Genomic DNA, 18,574 nt, shown 5'->3' with positions numbered 1-18,574 from the left:
AATTACAATTTATTAAAACAGTTTTCTAAAACGCGAAATAACGGCTAAATCTGTTTTCTAACATTGCTTTTTTATAATGCAAACATGCGACTTCACACCATCTGAATTCCCCCCCCCTCCCCTCATCATACGTACCGTCACAAAATTACGTACCCCAATTCCCCCTACGAGTGTGACTTCATTTATGGACAACACCTAGTCCAACATATTTACACGGACCTAAGAACTAAGGTATGAATGGTTTGGGGGGGGGGGGGGGATTTGGATGTTTTTTTTTTTTAATCTGGAACTTGACTGAATGACTCGTGACTCGAAAACTTAGTTTCACAAATTTATATACTCATCCGCCCTCATGATGTCACTCTGCATGAGCGTGATAACATTTTTGCGTATACCAAACAGTTTATAACTACAATTTAATGTTGGTTTGCGACTATAAGGTAAGTATGTACCCTGCATGCTAGTGTACCTTTTTTACCATCAACTATCATTATCATGCCTATCGCCGAAACAAGGAAAAGAGGGCCGACTACTTAAGGTCATAGTTCAAAGTTCAAATGGTATGAAAACAACTAGGCTAGAAGAAGTAGGCCCAACAGATATTCATAATTTGGCCTAAATATTAAATTATACAATGTAGCCTTCAAACTAGATATAGCATAGGGGACCTACATTAAGAAAGACCCACATATTATAATTATTATGGCTCATGCCATATATAAGGGACTGTACTCGGATACTGCAGACAGACGGTACACTACACTAACCAATGTACTGGCTCAGTTTTGAGGATAGCAATTTTATTCATTCATAGTTAAACTAAAAGTGTATGTATATAAATAAAGACTAGATTCTAGAAGACGAACGCTACAAGTTACAAGCATCTTCAAGGCCAAACGAATTCATAGTTGCTCTGATAACATTCAATAATTATTTTATTTTTCTGTTTTTTTTCCCCACTACAGCTGGGGAGATGAATGACTCGTTTGTATTTAATTCTAGAAGATCAGTGGTAGTATGCAAGCGAGGGTGTGTTGCCAGCAGCAATCCCCTAGCTTCACAAGCTGGGCTGGGTAAGTAGTTAGTACTAAGTACTATAGTCAAGTAGTAGTTTAAAGTGAAATATTAACATAGAATTTCTGAATTTTTTAGTCAAATTTGTGTAATAGTGCCTTTGGTAAAGTTAGCTTGTAGTCAGGGATATAGTGGAAAGAGGAGAAGGGGAGAGATATAGAGATGTTAATTAATTCATATATATATATATATATATATATATATATATATATATATATATATATATATATATATATATATATATATATATATATATATATACACATATATATATATATATACACACATATAGGGGGCCTATATATATATATATATATATATATATATATATATATATATATATATATATATATCTTTTCATCTTTTCTAGGACCTCATATGAAGGAATAGTGTGGTCAGCTAGATCTATATCATACATGTTGTCATTGTTGTTGTCATTGTTGTTGTCATTGTTGTTGTCATTGTTGTTGTCATTGGATGAGTAGTTTGACACCCTGAATCACCGCACCAGCTGTCACCTGACCTAGTGACCCCACTGGAGAAGAACTTAACAATGTGATATTGATATGAATGAAATTTTCAGATATTCTGAAGGCTGGAGGAAATGCAGCAGATGCAGCAGTGGCAGTTGCAGCAGTTTTAAATGTCACTGAACCAATGTCAACTGGGATTGGTGGGGATGCCTTTTGTATGTTTTATGACAGCTCTACCAAAACTATAAAAGGTTTGAATGGAAGGTAACTAGTAAAAATTTTGTACAACTATGTTTGGTGTGTTGATAAAGATATGAAACTAGACAAGCATTTTTAAAAAGGTCTCTATGGCAGGAAACTAGTTAGAATGGTTTAACTATGTTTGGTAATAAAGATAAGAAACTAGACAAAAATTTCAAAAATGTTTAATTGTACTTTTGACAGTAGAGTGTTTACCATGTTCTTATCTTACTTAGTGGCTATAGCATTGTTTCCTTAATGATGGATATGATTGTTATCTTCATGTTTTAACATTATATCTAGCTCTTGTCAGCAGCCTATGTCCCAGGAGGGCAGCTATCTAACTTAACCCCTAAACTATATCTATCTGGTCAGTGCCCTCTCTCTATCCACCCTGGAGCTTGCCCACTATCCCTCTCAGATGAATTATAAAAAGTATAACTTCTTTTGAAAATATAACCTATACTTTATCCGCCAAAAAGAAAAGTTTGAAGAGCATCCAACCCAGACAAAATATCTGAAAAAAAAAAACCCACATTAAACATTTTCCTTAGGTAGTTAAAGTCAACATTTTTAACATTCATTTTGCAAGTTGTCACACATTGTATTTTAAAGTGTCTGTTTATTATTTTAGCATTGCATTCATCTGCAAATGTTTTTTTTTCTAAATCACAGCAGTGTCAACTAAAATCTATTATATTTTGCAACTTAACAGTGGCAGATCTTCAAGTCGGGCAACTCTTGAGGCATTAAATGCTGCTGGCTACAATAAAGATCACCATTATTCCCCTTTAGATGGCCTCTCTGTTACAGTACCAGGAGCAGCCAGTGCATGGGTTGACACTGTGTCTGAATTTGGAAGTCAAAAGGTCTTCAATAAATTTAAGAAAATAAAATTATGATGCTGTTAGTGTGTAGAGAAAGTTAACTAAATGCTTCAAAACTTTTAGTAAAATGTTTTAAATATTTTTTTAAAATGTTTATTTTTGATCCAAACAGCTGTCATTACTTTATATTTTGAGTCCTGCCATTGAAATGGCTGAAAGTGGGTTTCCTGTCCAAGAACTAGCATCCAAGTTCTGGGCATCAGGTAATTATACAAGTTTAGTTAATTTGCTCTCACATCAGGGGACGCCATCCAATGTAGTTATGGGCCTTAGTATCTCCCTTTGACACTCATCATCTTCATCAAGTAGTTGGTTGTGTTTTAACTTGCCCAAAGCAGACAGATAGGTGTGAATAGAATGTACTTATAAAACAAGATTTTAAATTTAACTATCTTACTTCTTAATAGTAATATTGGAGCAGATTTCCTCCAACATAATTGATTGTCAACATTTTGTGTGCCCTAAATGTCCCAATGACTCCTACTTCAGCCTGCTTTTCCATTTGGCTTTGTCCTTTCAAGAACAATCTGCAAGGTAGCAGATGTTTGATTTTGGAGTTTAAACTATACAATTTTCACATACAGAGACTAACCCACCTGTCCTACTAACTAATAGGATTTAAGGCATATCATAAATAGTATACTAACTTTCATAGTGTAGTTTGTTTTAATAATAATTATTTTTATAACTTCGTATAAGTGCTGTATTTAGTTTTTTATAATTTGAGTAATTTAAAAAAAAATTGTCTTTATTTAATAAGGAGCCCGTGTTTTGAAGAGAAAAGAAAATGTTCACGGCAGTGATATGCTTTTAAATGGAGAAGCTCCAAAACATGGTGCCTTGATGACCAATCAATATCTTGCTAATACATTTAAGGTACATGTTTTGATGGTACAACATATGCTACTGCTGCCTATTTTGAAACATTTAGTGATTTAAAAAATTCATAGTGTCTCATGTTTTGTTTAGTACCCTGAAAACATTCTTTCAATACTTTAACACATTTCCAGCTATTAATATATCTTGCTTTATGAAACTGCTGAAATTATTTAAAAACATGAATTATCTATTCAGGAATTGGGTAGACATGGCAAGAAAGGTTTCTATGAGGGCAGGATTGCTAAAGCTGTTGCAGATGTTGTAGGTGAACATGGCGGCATGATCACTGTGGATGACATGGCAGTTCATGAAAGCACCATGGTGGAACCAGTCAGCACAGTGTACAAAGGTTGTCGAGTCTGGCAGCTTCCGCCTAATGGCCAGGGAATAGCTGCTCTCATTGCGTTAAACATTTTAGAGGACTTTGATTTAAAGTGTGAGTAATATTTTATAAATAATTATAAATAATTAAAAGTTTTTTATAAAAGTTTCAATAAAGTGTTGGTTAAAAAGATGACAACAAAACAGAACAAGTTTGTTTCTGTGGTTATGTAAATGATGGGGTTGTGTTCTCAGTAGGAAACCTGACATTACATGTCCTCATCTGTGAATAAAGTACCCATCTGAGTGGATTCTAGAATTCCCTTCCTACATAGACAAATATCCAGTTCATACATTATCATACTTAGAACAATCGTTTCTCCTATGTAGTTTTCCATGTTTCATTTACTGATTTTGATTTTGTATATAGCAACTGCTAAAGCTTACAAACCATCATACAAAAATATAAAAAAAAGAACAAAATATTAAGAATATTTTAAAGTGATAGGTTTGCTTATTACTGATTTTGATTTTGTACATGGCAACAGCTAAACTATCAAGCCATTATACAATAGAAAAAACTGAACAAAATATTATAAATATTATAATGTGAATGGTTTGCTTCTTAACAAAATAAAGTTAATTTTCTAACAATATTTACATTTATTTGGCAGCAATGGGACATAACTCTGCAGAATATCTCCACCATCTGATTGAGAGTTTTCGACTAGCTTTTGCCGATACACTTCAATACTGCACTGATCCAAGTCAAGTTGACATTCCCTTAGAAAATCTTTTGTGCAAGGAATATGCAGCCAAAAGAAGAAACCTTATTCAGATTGATAAGTAAAAAAAAAACTGAACAAATTTACCTGAAACTACATGATCTGTTAATTTATTAAATATGAGTAATTAAAATAATTTAAAAAAAAATTAAATTAGCAATAACTGTTTACTAACATTCTAACAGAGTGATTCCCCCTTCATTTTTGGAAAAAAGTGGCCTGGATCAACCAGTGGGGAGTGACACAGTCTATTTTACTACTGCTGACAGCCAGGGAAACGCCTGCTCATTCATCAACAGTAACTACATTGGCTTTGGTACAGGTCTAGTGCCAGAAGGTTGTGGCTTTACTCTACAGGTGGGAAATAAAATTTGTGAGATCAGGTATTTAAATGTACATTGTGATAGCGACTAATTTTTTTTTCCATTAGTCTCATATAATTGGAAGGTCTATTGACACTAAAAAAGTAAAATAACATTTTTAGATCAGATGGACAATATAGGACAAATGAAGTAGAGTTTGTCTGTATTACTAACCCTTCACTCAGTGTATAAAGGGATGGTGTGGTCAGCAGTGCTTTCATTTACCTTTAAATTTCTTTTTTTTTGTGTTAGATTTTTAGCACTAGATTCTGCTTAGCAATTAGGAGCTTATCATAGTTTTTTACCAGGTTGGTATGATTTTTATTTTATTTTAGAACAGGGGCTTTGGATTTTCATTAGACCCTAACCACAGGAATGTGATAGCTCCAAGTAAAAGACCTTACCACACCATCATTCCATCGATGGTTACATCAGCAGAAACAAGTAAAAACATGTTTTTAATTGGTTTTTAGTGTATGATTGGTTTTTAGTTCTTCTTCTTCTTCTTCTTCGTTCTTAATTATTAGTGTTGAAGGGGATCGAGATTTATCTGCTAGTGGGTTTGAACTCGAGACTAATCGAATTTATCAACCATGAACTTTTTGCCGACTCGACCACGCCTCCAACACAATTAAGCGTTACGTGTCAACTGGTTATGCGCCATTGAGGCCATTGACTCCGATTTCAGCCTGCTTATCTTTTTTGGATTTGCTTCCATAGCCTTTGTCCAACCAAGAACAATCTACAAGGCAGCAGTTGTTTTTAATTTTGGAGTTGTCTCTCCTAGAAGAGTGGCTGTCCCCAGCTAACAAGCCTCATCTGCCCGAGGGTTCGAACTCGAGACTTTTCGGTTTAGCAACCATGAGCTTTACCGACTCGACCACGCCGACCCCCTTGGTTTTTAGTGATTTGTCAAATTTCATATTACATACTGGTAACAATATGGAAATCAACTAACAAAATTTAGATTGTAAATAACATTGTACAGGACAATTTTTTTCATTTTCTCCACTATCAGTTCTATAATATAATATAAAATGTATGTGAATAGATCTGTTCCTTAACATACATTTATATAAAAAATATTTTCTTTAACAGTTCAGTTTTAATGAAAGTAATATTAAAAGAAAAGAAGTCTTACATGAAGAGTAAATTTTTATTTTTAGAAATAAAAGATTTAAGAAATTATTTGTTTGATGACAGATGAAAATTCTTTGAATGAAAAATATGTTGCAATAATTTAGTACAAAGATATTTTACAAAAATTTAAAATGCTTTTTGATCTTTCCATAGTTAGTTATGTAGCTCACTTCATTAATACTTCTTAGTTGTATTTGTGATACAGTTTTAATAAATAAATTTCTTGCCCTGGTATTACCCCCCCCCCCCCCCCCCTCATGTGATCAGATGATCTCTTGATGAGTTTTGGTGTCATGGGAGGCTTCATGCAGCCACAGGGCCATGTGCAGGTTCTTCTCAACATGCTGGAGTTTGGCTGCAATCCTCAGACTGCTCTTGATCTGCCCAGATTTTGTCTTGGGCATGGAACTGCGTGAGTAGGCTTTTTCTCACTGACACTTCACATTGGTTGTTAAATTCACCAAACAGGCTTTTAGATTGAGTTGACTATTACCCTCTCTGGATAGACTTTTACTCAAAGGTTGTCTAAGTATTCTATGACTTTTGTTTAAGGAAAAAAATGATCAAACAACAAGATATTATTGTGTCAAATGAAAGAGTACTGTACGTAACAAAACCAATATTTTATTGTCATGTTACCAAATATTTGAATGGTTCATCAGTTATTTCTTTTTGAAGAGTAGCTAGCAGAGTTATCCTTTTCTTACTACTTCCAAAATGTACTGTAGAATGTTCACACTATTTTAGTAGAATATTCAGGTAGATGGATTTTTTTTTAATAGGCTCTATGAATTTAAGTGTCAATTGACATGAATAAAAATAATCTAAATAATTTCTAAGGTTTTCACTATTCCAACTTAAATATAATTGATACAAACAATATTAAAACACTATCATTCAGACAACTGGGTGAGGCAAGGGACACTACTCTGTTTCATCACCCTATTTTGTCAGTCACTAATCAGTCAGTCTTCTCTTAAGCAAGTGCAAGTTTGTATGAGAATAGTTTGTCCATGATAAAACCATCTTTGTGTTCCACATCTTTCACCACAACAAATCACACCAACATTTTTTTCAGCTCTGTTTATAAAACATCAGATCTATTCAATGGGGTACAACTGGAAGAAGGGATAACCCAAGATGTATTTTCCAAGTTATCTTCTCTTGGACACAACCCCATAACCGTGGCCGGTCTTAGCAGGGCAGTGTTTGGCCGTGGTCAAATAATCTCCAGAGGCCCCTGGTGGCAGGATGGTCTAGAGAAGCTGACCTCTAGCCTGTATTGGGCTGGTTCAGACCCCAGGGCTGATGGTTTGGTAGCAGCCTATTAAAATTATGGCATTTTCTTGATTTGTTTAATCAGGGTAACTTATATTTCATGTTGTTTTTTTACACACCACAGTATTAAATAATATTATACCATGAGGTTAAAATTATGTTGTTTGTTAACCTTTTATAACCCATAATTCACCAATGTCCTGCTACTAATTAGTTATTAATGGTTAAATAAATTGATGTTAAGGTCACTTTTAATGGGAACAGTTTATACAAAGAGATTGTATGAATAGTTCCCTTAAAAAAAAATTGTTGGACAGTATTTTGTATGCATTGGTGTTAAATTTTTTTTAAATATATGATGTAGGCTTAAGTTGAAATGTTTTTGTACTAAAGTTCTTAGAAATGAAACATCTTTATGAAGTGATGAATATGTACACTAAATTGTGTAATGCAAACATCGCTATATGCAATAAATTATTTCTATACTTCTCTTTCTGTCAATAATTTAAGAACATTCCTTTAGCAGAAAATAAAGCAAAATGAAACAAGTCTGTGGGCATATGTTATGGAATAAAAGTCCTGTTTAGACAACTACCACTAAAAACTTACGAAAAAACCTTTATACTTAAAAGAAATCATTAGCAACTAATCACTACAGATACTACATCTTAAAAGCTGAATGTATTTTATAAACTCTTTTTAAAATAATATGATGTTAGTTGTTTGCTCAGAATCTAAGCATTTCTCTGTGCATTTTTGTCATTGTTTAGTCAGGTTCAATCCTCATCCAAGTTTAAAAAAAATTACTGCTTATGTGATATACTATCACAGGGGCTATTATTTGTAATAATGTATAATTTAAATCTGTTTTCATTTATTTATAATCCTTTCTATTTATCATCTCATTGTTCAAGACTGGCATTTGTATCGCAGATAATAGTCTCATATAATTTATTTTTATTGTTAAAAATTTTATTAAAGTATCTATAAAATAGCTTTTAGAAATAATTCTGGCTAAGGAATAAACAAAAAACAGAATAAAATTAATGCTCAATAAACTTTTATTACTTAAATTGTATAAATTAATTACATAACATGTGTGCAATAGATCAGTGTTTGTTTAAAGATAACATTTTTCATGCAAGATAAATATAAACATTGGAATGCTACAAATCAACTGATAATAAAACTTTAAAAATTATTTTTAAATTTATGTTGCATTGAAATCGCATACTATAGCTATTATAAATTAAATTATTTTCTAAGCAATCTGTTTATGGTATGTTTTGAATTATTAAACAAATGTTAACTTGGGCTGAAACTTTTCTTCTTTTATTTTTAAAATTAGTTCAATAATTTTATTTATTTTGTGACATTGTTGAATGAAATCTTTCAGAGAGGTAAAAAAATAATTTTTGCTGACTTTTTAAAACATACAGTAAAAAACTTAAGCAGAAATATTTTTAAAATATTGCTTCTGTGACTTGTATTTGATAATAATTAATTTAATACAAAAGCTTTGCATAGTAAAGAAACTGCTAGATTTTGATTAAATTGCATTCAATTTTATATGCAGATTAAATGACAAATGTTTAAATTATAGAAATCTATGAAACATTGTAAAAGTTAAATAAAAAATAAAAATAAAATCATAAAGTCAACAGAAACATGATTGTATCACAATAAGTAAAACCAATATATGTAAATATTTGGTATTGATTGTTGCATAGATTTCCTTATTGACATTAAAAAAAAACAAAGCAAAATTATTTATCAAAAACTATTTAAAACACATTAAAAATTCATTAAATTCTGGAAAAATATGATATACATCTGATGAACTTGCATTGACAATAAAAAAACTGGAAATTAAACTCCAAAAATAATATTAAGGAAATTACACTAAGGTTTCAAAAGTTTCTAGTCATAAGGAAATAAAAATTAAGTATGTTATTTAATGTAGTAGTTTTGATGAACACAGTTTTTCAGATACTTGAAAAAATTCCATTCCATACATCATGAGGCACATTTTGGAAATCTTCACTTCATGGAGTTCCTTTCTCTTACGAAGTTGTTCTTTCATTTAGTCTTTTAACAAGTTTGACTTGTTTAACTATAGCAGACTCACAACTTTGAAACATAAACCTCTGGATCACCAGCTAGCTGCAAATTGGTGGCATAAAAATTGGGAACAGCTTGGTTGTCATCAGTGAATGCTGAGTTCACAAATTCCTGTTGTGTTGGGTCCTTGGATAGGCTGTCTTCTGAGCTAGAGTCTTCACTTAATGATGAATCAAGTACGTAATTGTCTGTCTGCTCTTGTGCAAAGCTGATGAATACCTAAACAGAAGACAGACACCAAAGGGTTAAAATAGATGATTTGCTGAAGAAAGATAATGGAATTAATAATTGGTTTTAGTGATCAGAATATTCCTTAAAATATTTTAAAAAAAACCATTTGAAGTTTAAACAGTGGCAAAAATGTTAAGTTTATCCAGTAAACTAGTCTATAGATTCAGATTTTTTTACTATAATATAATTATAATACTTTAATAATAATTATAATACTGAAAATCTACTTATATACAGTTTTGAAACAATATCTGCAAGCATTTTAATGGAATGAATTGTTCAAGGGATAGTGGTGATTTTATTCATTTTTATTTCTTATACTGAAATATACTAGAAGACTATCACATTACAATAAAAGATCGGCACAAAATTCTAGCCTGAACAAAATAGAAACTAAGCCAAAAACATACTGAGTCTAAAGTAGTCTGAGAGAGTGAGTAGTACTCGATGGCTTTATCATCCCTGGCATGCTGCAGGTAGCCTAGGATGTCAGCCACAACACACATGGGCTGGGGGACTCTCAGCTCAACACTGCTGTGGTGGATAGCCTGGGGAGACAAGCAATAGAACAGTCAAAACAGCCAATAGAAAACACAGTTACAACAACCAATAAAAAACACAGTTACAAAACCCAATAGAAATAATAGTTACAACAGCCAATACAAAACACAGTTACAATAGCCAATAGAAATAATAGTTACAACAGCCAATAGAAAACAATTCAATAACTAATAGGAAACCTGTTAACAAAAGGATGGATGTGGATGTAAATATTATTTTTGGAGTAATCATTTATAAATTGCTAGTGTGAACATAAATCATCAACTAACCTACAAAACTGAATAAAAATTTATACATCCTAACAGTTTTAGCCAATACTTAACTTTCAAAAAAAAATTACTACCATATATTCACTTTTAAAATTTGCCAATAATAAAGGCCTACTTTTATTTTTTAAAAAGTAATAATTTAATAAATTGAACATTACTTCAACTGTCAATAGTTGTATTTACAAAACCTTATCTAAATAACTAATAATTGTTTGCATAATTTCTAGCTTAAATTATTAATACTTCTGGAAATAACTCTTTTCAAGAAATAAATATTTATGTGTTAAATATCTTGTTTAAATAATTGATAATCATGAAAATAATATATTGGTTGAAATAGAGTTGTTAGAATAATACCATTTAATTTTAAAAAAAAAAACAACAACTATTACCTTTGTAATTATCTTATTTAAAAAATGATAAGACCACTAAAATTGTGTAAATAGCAGCTTACCTTTATGACTGAACCAGGAAATTTGAACAAGAAGTTCTGTGTCACTGTATGCAGTTGATCTTCACCAGTGTGAATGATGACTGTGTAACCATCTCCATACCTGTGTAAACAAGACCAGTCATTACATTTCAAAAGCTGCTTTCTTTCTTGACAAGAGAAATCTCCAGGTTTTAAAATTAATGTTATCCTTCTATGGTTCAGATAGAGTGGAGTGAGTAATTTTGCTGATGTAAATTTAAGTTTCACTTGTTAAATAGCAAGAGCACATTTTAATGTTTTTAATATCCTAAAATAAGTAAAATCAAGACAATACATTTGTGATGAGGCAGTCAAAATATTGTAAGATTTTTAAGCCCAACACCTTCAATTGTAAGATTTTTAAGCCCAACACCTTCAATTGTAAGATTTTTAAGCCCAACACCTTCAATTGTAAGATTTTTAAGCCCAACACCTTCAATTGTAAGATTTTTAAGCCCAACACCTTCAATTGTAAGATTTTTAAGCCCAACACCTTCAATAACTCTATTATAGATTGAGGAAAGCACTTTTGTTTGTTGACATGAGTTTTCTGTGCTCAATGTAATTTAGGAGCAATACTAAAATTTGTCTGAATTTCATTTGACGCAATAGAAGCATAATTTTTAGGTAATTAAAAAAACTTACTTGTGTTTGAGATGTTGTGGACTTCCAATACATTTGATAACTCCATTAACCATGATGGCTATGGTAGAACACAGGGCGTCACATTCATCCATGCTGATAAAAAAAACCATGTTTCATAATTTTAATTTATATTTACAATAATTTCATTATATAATTAACATTTGCCATTTAAAAGAAATGAATCAATAAATAAATATCTTACAAAATTTCATTAAAGCTGACAAATATATAAGACAGACTGACCTGTGGGATGTCAGCACCACAGACTGACCATTCCTGTTGGCCTGAGCTATACACCTCCAGGCTTGTCTTCTGGTGCCAACATCCATTCCAGTTGTTGGTTCATCCTGCAAGTAAAGGTCAGCTGTTTAGTTGCTTAAAACACTAATTGGATACTCAGTTAAATATGAAATAATAATAAAGCTTGTAAAAAGAAAAGAAGAGCTAAAAGTAAATGCTGAAATAAAATGTTTATAACTAACTAATCACCTAGCTATAAATTGGTAGTCGCTATATTAATCAACAGTTTGATATGTTGTTTGTATCTCCCCACCTTCTTCCTCTAAATGTTAATCTAATTGACCATAAAAAGTACCCTCTCAGACCAGATAGTCATTTTAACATTAGAACAATGTGTTCAGCACTATACTCTGGTGGTTTTATTTTCCTTGATTTGAGTCAGGTACAGTCAGAGCTGAGTGGACTCATGGGGCATCTTTTCCATACTAATCCAAGAAGTAAACTTTAGACACTGGGTTAAGTAATTGTGTGCTTAGTCACATGAACATTGTCCCCTTACTGCCCATATCATATTGATAATATCTAAATAACAATACACAAACCACAAGCCAAGCTCCAGTGTCTAGACTAGCTACACTAAGCCTTCTTCTTCTTCTTCGTTCTTAAATTGCCAGAGGGTTTGAACTCGACACTTTTTTCAAATTTATCAACCATGAGCTTAGCCAACTTGACCATGCTTCTATCACAATTAAGGATTACGTGTCAACTGGTGATGCGCCATTGAGGCCATTGACTCCGATTGCAGCCTGCTTTTCTTTTTGGATTTGCTTCCATAGCCTTTGTCCAACCAAGAACAAACTACAAGGCAGCATTTGTTTGATTTTGGAGTTGTCCCTCCTAGAAGAGTGGCTGTCCCCAGCTAATGAGCCTCATCTGCCCGAGGGTTCGAAATCGAGACTTTTCGGTTTAGCAACCATGAGCTTTACCGACTCGACCAAGCCTGAATGTCTACACTAACAGCCTTATGCTACCAACCAGATAGACAATGGGTGGGTTCCCCAGCAGTGCCACGGCCAGGGCAAGTTTCCTCTTTGTCCCTCCGCTGTACGTGTGGATAGCTTTATGTGCGTACTGCGTCAGACACAGCTTGGTCAGAAGGTCATTGACCAGCTGAAATAAACAAGTTTTTTCTTTGTATGGCTGCAGGGCTATTTTATGTTAGCAACACAATTTCAGCATAGTTTAGGAGAAAAAATGTTATTTTAACAATTCTATCTTGCATGAAGTAGCATTAACATTGACTGTAGCAAATACTAATCAGCTACAAACTGTTGGTATGTTTACTTCATTAATATATTATTTTAAAAAAAAATTGTCCAAAAATGTTTTATAAATGTCACTTATAAAGTAATTATGCTGTAATTTTGAAAGTAAAATCCAACCAGAACTAATTCCACCCTCCCCAACCCTAACAGAAATGTAATCAATTACATTTAGAGCTATAATTATTGTTTGTTTTTTCTATGTCTTGGCTGTAGGAACCTAAAACTTACTACCTATCACCATAAGCTTTAGTAGTAACTCACAATTTTCCTTTGCTCTGTTTTAAATCCCCTAAGCCTGGCATGAAAATACAACATCTCTTCTGCTGTCAGGTACTCATCGAGTCCACCTTCCTGTGGGCAGTAGCCTACATTCTGACCAAAGTGTTGATTGGAGGTCATCCTGGGCAGACAGAATACATCCAAATAATGACCATGTTCTAATTTAAAATATCTAAATAACATTAATAGAATGTAATAACAACTCATCCCATGCTATAATTATGTCTAATGTAAATAAGAATGCAAAATTAATCTTAAATAAACAGATATAATCTGATAAACAGATAATGTTCTAATTTAAAATATCTAAATACCACAAATACTAATAAATATATTATATAGAGCTGTAATTAGGCCTAATGTAAATAAGAATGCAAAATTAATCTTAAATCAAATAAACATATAGTTTATTTTTCTGCATTTATATATTATTTAAAATATAATTAAAAATAAATTAATGTTTTAAATCTGACCTTTCCCCTTTCAACATCACACTACCACCAGAAGCCTTGTTATCTCCTGTCAACATCCTGAAGGTTGTTGTTTTGCCAGCTCCATTAACACCCAGTAGGCCAAAACACTGAAAATAGTTTTAATTATAATAGAACCAGAATGTTTCCTGAAGTTCAGATCTGTATAACTGTATACATGTTACCATCTATCATGCAAACTTTGAATATATTACCTCTCCTTCAGGGACACCAAAACTGATGTGATTGACAGCCAAAAACTTTCTCCAGTTCCTTCTGTAGACCTGTCAGAAATCAAAATATTTATTAAAAACTTGGATTTTTAGTTATATAATGAAACAATATCACACAAATGCTCAGTAGATATGTATTAGTATGATACTATAACATTATAGTTTAAAATTAGGCAAACATCATTTATCTTATAAGAGAGATTCCCCCTTCCCCTCCCTACTATTCCCAAGTAAATAAAATACTTGTGATTGAATATAGTAGTTTAAATTTTGTAAAGGGAGATCACCTTGGATAGGTTATCAACAATTAACATGTCATTGTTAGATCCATGGAGAATTCTGTCTCTCTCCCTGGCCACATCTTCATCTTCATAATCATAGTCTGCTTTTCTTCTGTTGCCAGGTACTCTGTTTAAAAAAAAACAGAACATACATACATTTGTACATAATAATACACATTTTATATATTATTACATACAATGTTGTGTGACAAATTAAAGATTAACTAGTTAGTAGAGTTATTCAAATCATTATTTCTTAATCATGAGGATCTTTTATAAGAAATTCTTATTATATTAGGCCTACAACATATTAGATTTGCCAAATTGAGATTCAATGGGACTCAATGATATTTCTTCACTGTGTTTTGAATGGGAGTTAAATCTCAGTCATTACAAATAAATATTATTAAGCCTCATTTTAAAAATAATTTCAATCTTGAAAGTATATTTAATGCAAGTATTATTAAATGAGATAATGAAAAGTAACATTAATTACCAGCATGTGCTAATGTTAAAAGAGAAAAGGTCCAGCAAGACTTATGTCCCTAAAAGGTAACTGATGTCAAGTAAAAGATAGTGATGTTCAGTAAACCATAATGACCAGTAAGGAGAATGTCCAGTAAAAGATGTTCCACTAACCTTAGAGCTGGCCAGCTGAGTCCATCTAAGAGTAAAGTCAGAATGAAGAAGAACAACCCCTCAATCCCTAGAGCAACCAGTTTCCATCCTATGACATCAAAGGAAAATGGGTTTTTGTACCTGTCATCTCCGAACCTGAAACATCAAGAAGTGTTATCTCCCATTTGCACAGTGTTTGTACTTGTTAGATGTGTTATCTCCCATTTACACAGTGTTTGATGTTAGTAAAGAAAGTAATTCTGCTTATTAAGATTAAATTTAGAAGATACAATGAATTTTTTGTTTGAAAGTTTTGGATGCAAGCCACAAACAGAGAACCTAGATTAGCAGTTTAGCGCTCTACCGCAAGGCAATGCCATCCAACTTTCATGTAAGGGGGTGGGGGAGAGGGAAAGTTAGAAGCTAAGTTTTAGTAGTTATTTCAGGTTGTTGTAAATATTGTATTAGAAATTGAGGAATAATGACTACTCTGTGTTAACCAAGCTCAGCCAATATTTCATTAAAAAAAAAATTTCTAAAAAAAATAAAAAATACTATCTCGAGGAGGCTTGAAGCCTGAGGTGTGATGCCATTTTTATTGGGTGGGGGGTCTGGCTTTTTGTGACAATATGTGATGGTGGAGAGGGGGGAGGTGAAAATTGTAAATATATGACCCTTAAGTAAATTTATTTTTACCTCATGAATAACTTATAGATTACTGTATTGGAGGCCAAATCCATGAGGCCTTGGCCTAAAGCATACTGTGGGAATATCAGGTACAGGTGTTTGCAAACATTGTAGATCTGCACAACAACCTGTCAAATAAAAAAACATTCAATGCATTAAGTCAAAATAATGAAAAAAAAGCAGGTAATTGGCAAACTAAAAAAACAGAAATTGGTTAGTTAACTTCCAGAGACATGTACATATTAAAGTTGCACAAAGGTATAACTTAAACAAATATTTGTTACATTCTTATAAACGATAGATTTTTAAAAATTGTAGTTAGGAATTGGTACTGAAGTAAATTATTCTGTTTTTTTTCTTATAATGAAAAAGTAGCGTTTCATTAAAAAAATAAGAAATGGGTAAATTTTCAGGAATTTGTCAGATACAATGCTGCTGCAGCAGATAAAGTATCACATTTTTTATTATGTCAGTATTGCCTTTAGGGTTGGGTCCATGTTTAGGAGATCAAAGACATTGCCTTGACAGCAACCACAGAAAAAGTATTTTTATCGTTGCAGCAAAAACAGAAATAGTGTTTTCTTCTTTGCCTGACATCCATGGTTTGGAATGTCAGATTAAAAATAAAATTCACCTCAAGATCTCTATACAACAGCATTGTCAGAGAAACGATGGTGCGCTGTGCACCTCTATCATGGAAAGTCCAGAGCAAAAATAAAATGTACCTCAACATCTCTATACAACAGCATTGTCAGAGAAATGATGGTGCACAGTGCATCTATCATAGAAAGACCATAGCAAATATAAAATGTACCTCAACTTCTCTATACAACAACATGACCAGCAGGGAAATGATGGTGCACAGTGCATCTATCATAGAAAGACCAGAGCAAAAATAAAATGTACCTCAACTTCTCTATACAACAGCATTGTCTGAGAAATGATGGTGCGCAGTGCATCTCTATCATAGAAAGACCAGAACAAAAATAAAATGTACCTCAACTTCTCTATACAACAGCATTGTCAGAGAAATGATGGTGCGCAGTGCATCTATCATAGAAAGACCAGAGCAAAAATAAAATGTACCTCAACTTCTCTATACAACAGCATTGTCAGAGAAATGATGGTGCGCAGTGCATCTATCATAGAAAGACCAGAGCAAATATAAAATGTACCTCAACTTCTCTATACAACAGCATTGTCAGAGAAATGATGGTGCGCAGTGCATCTATCATAGAAAGACCAGAGCAAAAATAAAATGTACCTCAACTTCTCTATACAACAGCATTGTCAGAGAAATGATGGTGCGCTGTCCACCTCTATCATGGAAAGACCAGAGCAAAAATAAAATGTACCTCAACTTCTCTATACAACAGCATGACCAGCAGGGAAATGATGGTGAACAGTGCATCTATCATAGAAAGACCAGAGCAAAAATAAAATGTACCTCAACTTCTCTATACAACAGCATTGTCAGAGAAATGATTGTGCGCTGTGCACCTCTATCATGGAAAGACCAGAGCAAAAATAAAATGTACCTCAACTTCTCTATACAACAGCATTGTCAGAGAAATGATTGTGCGCTGTGCACCTCTATCATGGAAAGACCAGAGCAAAAATAAAATGTACCTCAACATCTCTATACAACAGCATTGTCAGAGAAATGATGGTGCACAGTGTGTTACGTCCCTTACATGTCCCCTGCTTGTGTGTGTGTGTGTTGTGTGCTGGAACGACAGGTACCCTCCCTTTGGTGTATAGTTGTATCCCTTGGTTGAGTGTGTTTACATGGAGCGAGAGGTGTTCACGTGAGGTGTGTCAGGTGACGGGTGTCAGAGCGTGTGCCAGTGTGTGAATCAGTTGGTTGTAGTGTGGCTGTGGACGTGGAACGTGGAACGTGGGGTTGAGATCTGGATGTGAAGTTGTGCTGTGGCTGTGGACGGGGAGACGTTGCGTATCTTGTTATTTTATGTTGTAGACTCCATTTGCTCTTTTATTATTCTTATTACTGTATACATTTATATTAAACATCTTATTGTTATTATTATATTTATATAGTGTTAGTTGTCTTTGTTTGTCGCTACATATATATATACCCTAGATTCCAGAACCCAACATTTGGGGGCTCGTCCGCTTAGTATGGCGACTACCAGGAGTGCCAGAAGACAGCTAATAAGTGACTTGAAGGAGGAGGGAAAGCTCATCGGGCTGACCGATGACAGTTTAGCGGAGTGGGTAAAAGAAGAGTTGAGGAGAGTGGAAGATGCGAAGGTCGAGGTTGTAGCAAAGGTATGTAACCCTGTACCCCGCTTGAGGGATGTGGCGGCGATGACGGTGGACGAAGACCTGGGTGCGTATGTGAGGCATTTTGAGAGTCAGGCAAAGAGACAAGGCATTGACCCCAAGGACTGGTCGCTCCTTCTGACGGACAAGATGAGTGGACAACTGAAGACTTTCCTCGTTGAGACGGGACTGAACCTGCATCATGACTTCGAGTCAGTAAAGGTAAAGTTATTCACGCACGCAGGTTTCAACGAGGAAAAGTATAGGGTCAGATTCCACCAGCTGGTACCAACACACGACGACATGAGAAGCTTCGCAGTCAACACAGAAGCCGCTTTGAGAGCGTGGGTCCGGCAGTCGGAGACAAAAGAAACGTTTGAGGACTTGGTGAACCTCCTGATAGTTGATCGTATAAAATCG

General features: G+C 33.5%; 2 protein-coding genes across 2 annotated transcripts in view; one reads left to right on the top strand and one right to left on the bottom strand.

The window, feature by feature from the left end:
* Positions 1–586: 586 nt before the first annotated feature.
* Positions 587–7,762, top strand: LOC131952181 (glutathione hydrolase-like YwrD proenzyme). The gene is made up of 12 exons (XM_059314742.1): positions 587–752; positions 966–1,073; positions 1,658–1,811; positions 2,503–2,656; positions 2,787–2,877; positions 3,435–3,550; positions 3,749–3,989; positions 4,549–4,720; positions 4,845–5,016; positions 5,357–5,465; positions 6,429–6,573; positions 7,240–7,762. The coding sequence occupies exons 1-12, from the start codon at positions 710–712 to the stop codon at positions 7,490–7,492; spliced, it is 1,758 nt and encodes a 585-aa protein (XP_059170725.1). The 5' UTR covers positions 587–709; the 3' UTR covers positions 7,493–7,762.
* Positions 7,763–9,251: 1,489 nt separating this feature from the next.
* Positions 9,252–18,574, bottom strand: part of LOC131952183 (uncharacterized) — a 51,214-nt gene continuing 41,891 nt past the window's right edge. The window contains exons 65-76 of the mRNA XM_059314745.1: positions 15,881–15,999; positions 15,206–15,340; positions 14,573–14,693; positions 14,268–14,336; positions 14,056–14,162; positions 13,565–13,703; positions 13,014–13,148; positions 11,982–12,085; positions 11,739–11,831; positions 11,076–11,175; positions 10,202–10,339; positions 9,252–9,779 (exon numbers count right to left, since the gene is read on the bottom strand). Of these exons, the coding sequence (XP_059170728.1) occupies positions 9,564–9,779; positions 10,202–10,339; positions 11,076–11,175; positions 11,739–11,831; positions 11,982–12,085; positions 13,014–13,148; positions 13,565–13,703; positions 14,056–14,162; positions 14,268–14,336; positions 14,573–14,693; positions 15,206–15,340; positions 15,881–15,999 (1,476 nt within the window). The 3' untranslated portion in view covers positions 9,252–9,563. The remainder of the gene's footprint in view (positions 9,780–10,201; positions 10,340–11,075; positions 11,176–11,738; positions 11,832–11,981; positions 12,086–13,013; positions 13,149–13,564; positions 13,704–14,055; positions 14,163–14,267; positions 14,337–14,572; positions 14,694–15,205; positions 15,341–15,880; positions 16,000–18,574) is intronic.

Source organism: Physella acuta, unplaced genomic scaffold, assembly GCF_028476545.2.
Source record: "Physella acuta isolate Inbredline_101_S28 unplaced genomic scaffold, ASM2847654v3 ptg000857l, whole genome shotgun sequence".
Classification (NCBI taxonomy): Eukaryota; Metazoa; Mollusca; class Gastropoda; family Physidae; genus Physella; species Physella acuta.
The sequence above is the reverse complement of the archived record's forward strand: the minus strand, read 5'-3'. Positions and strand labels throughout refer to the sequence as shown.

Coding starts and splice junctions, on each gene's coding strand:
- LOC131952181 (XM_059314742.1), top strand. CDS start 710: ATGCCATATATAAGGGACTGTACTCGGATACTGCAGACAGACG. Junction 3,551..3,748: donor ATCTTGCTAATACATTTAAG/GTACATGTTTTG, acceptor TTATCTATTCAG/GAATTGGGTAGACATGGCAA. Junction 5,017..5,356: donor GTTGTGGCTTTACTCTACAG/GTGGGAAATAAA, acceptor ATTTTATTTTAG/AACAGGGGCTTTGGATTTTC.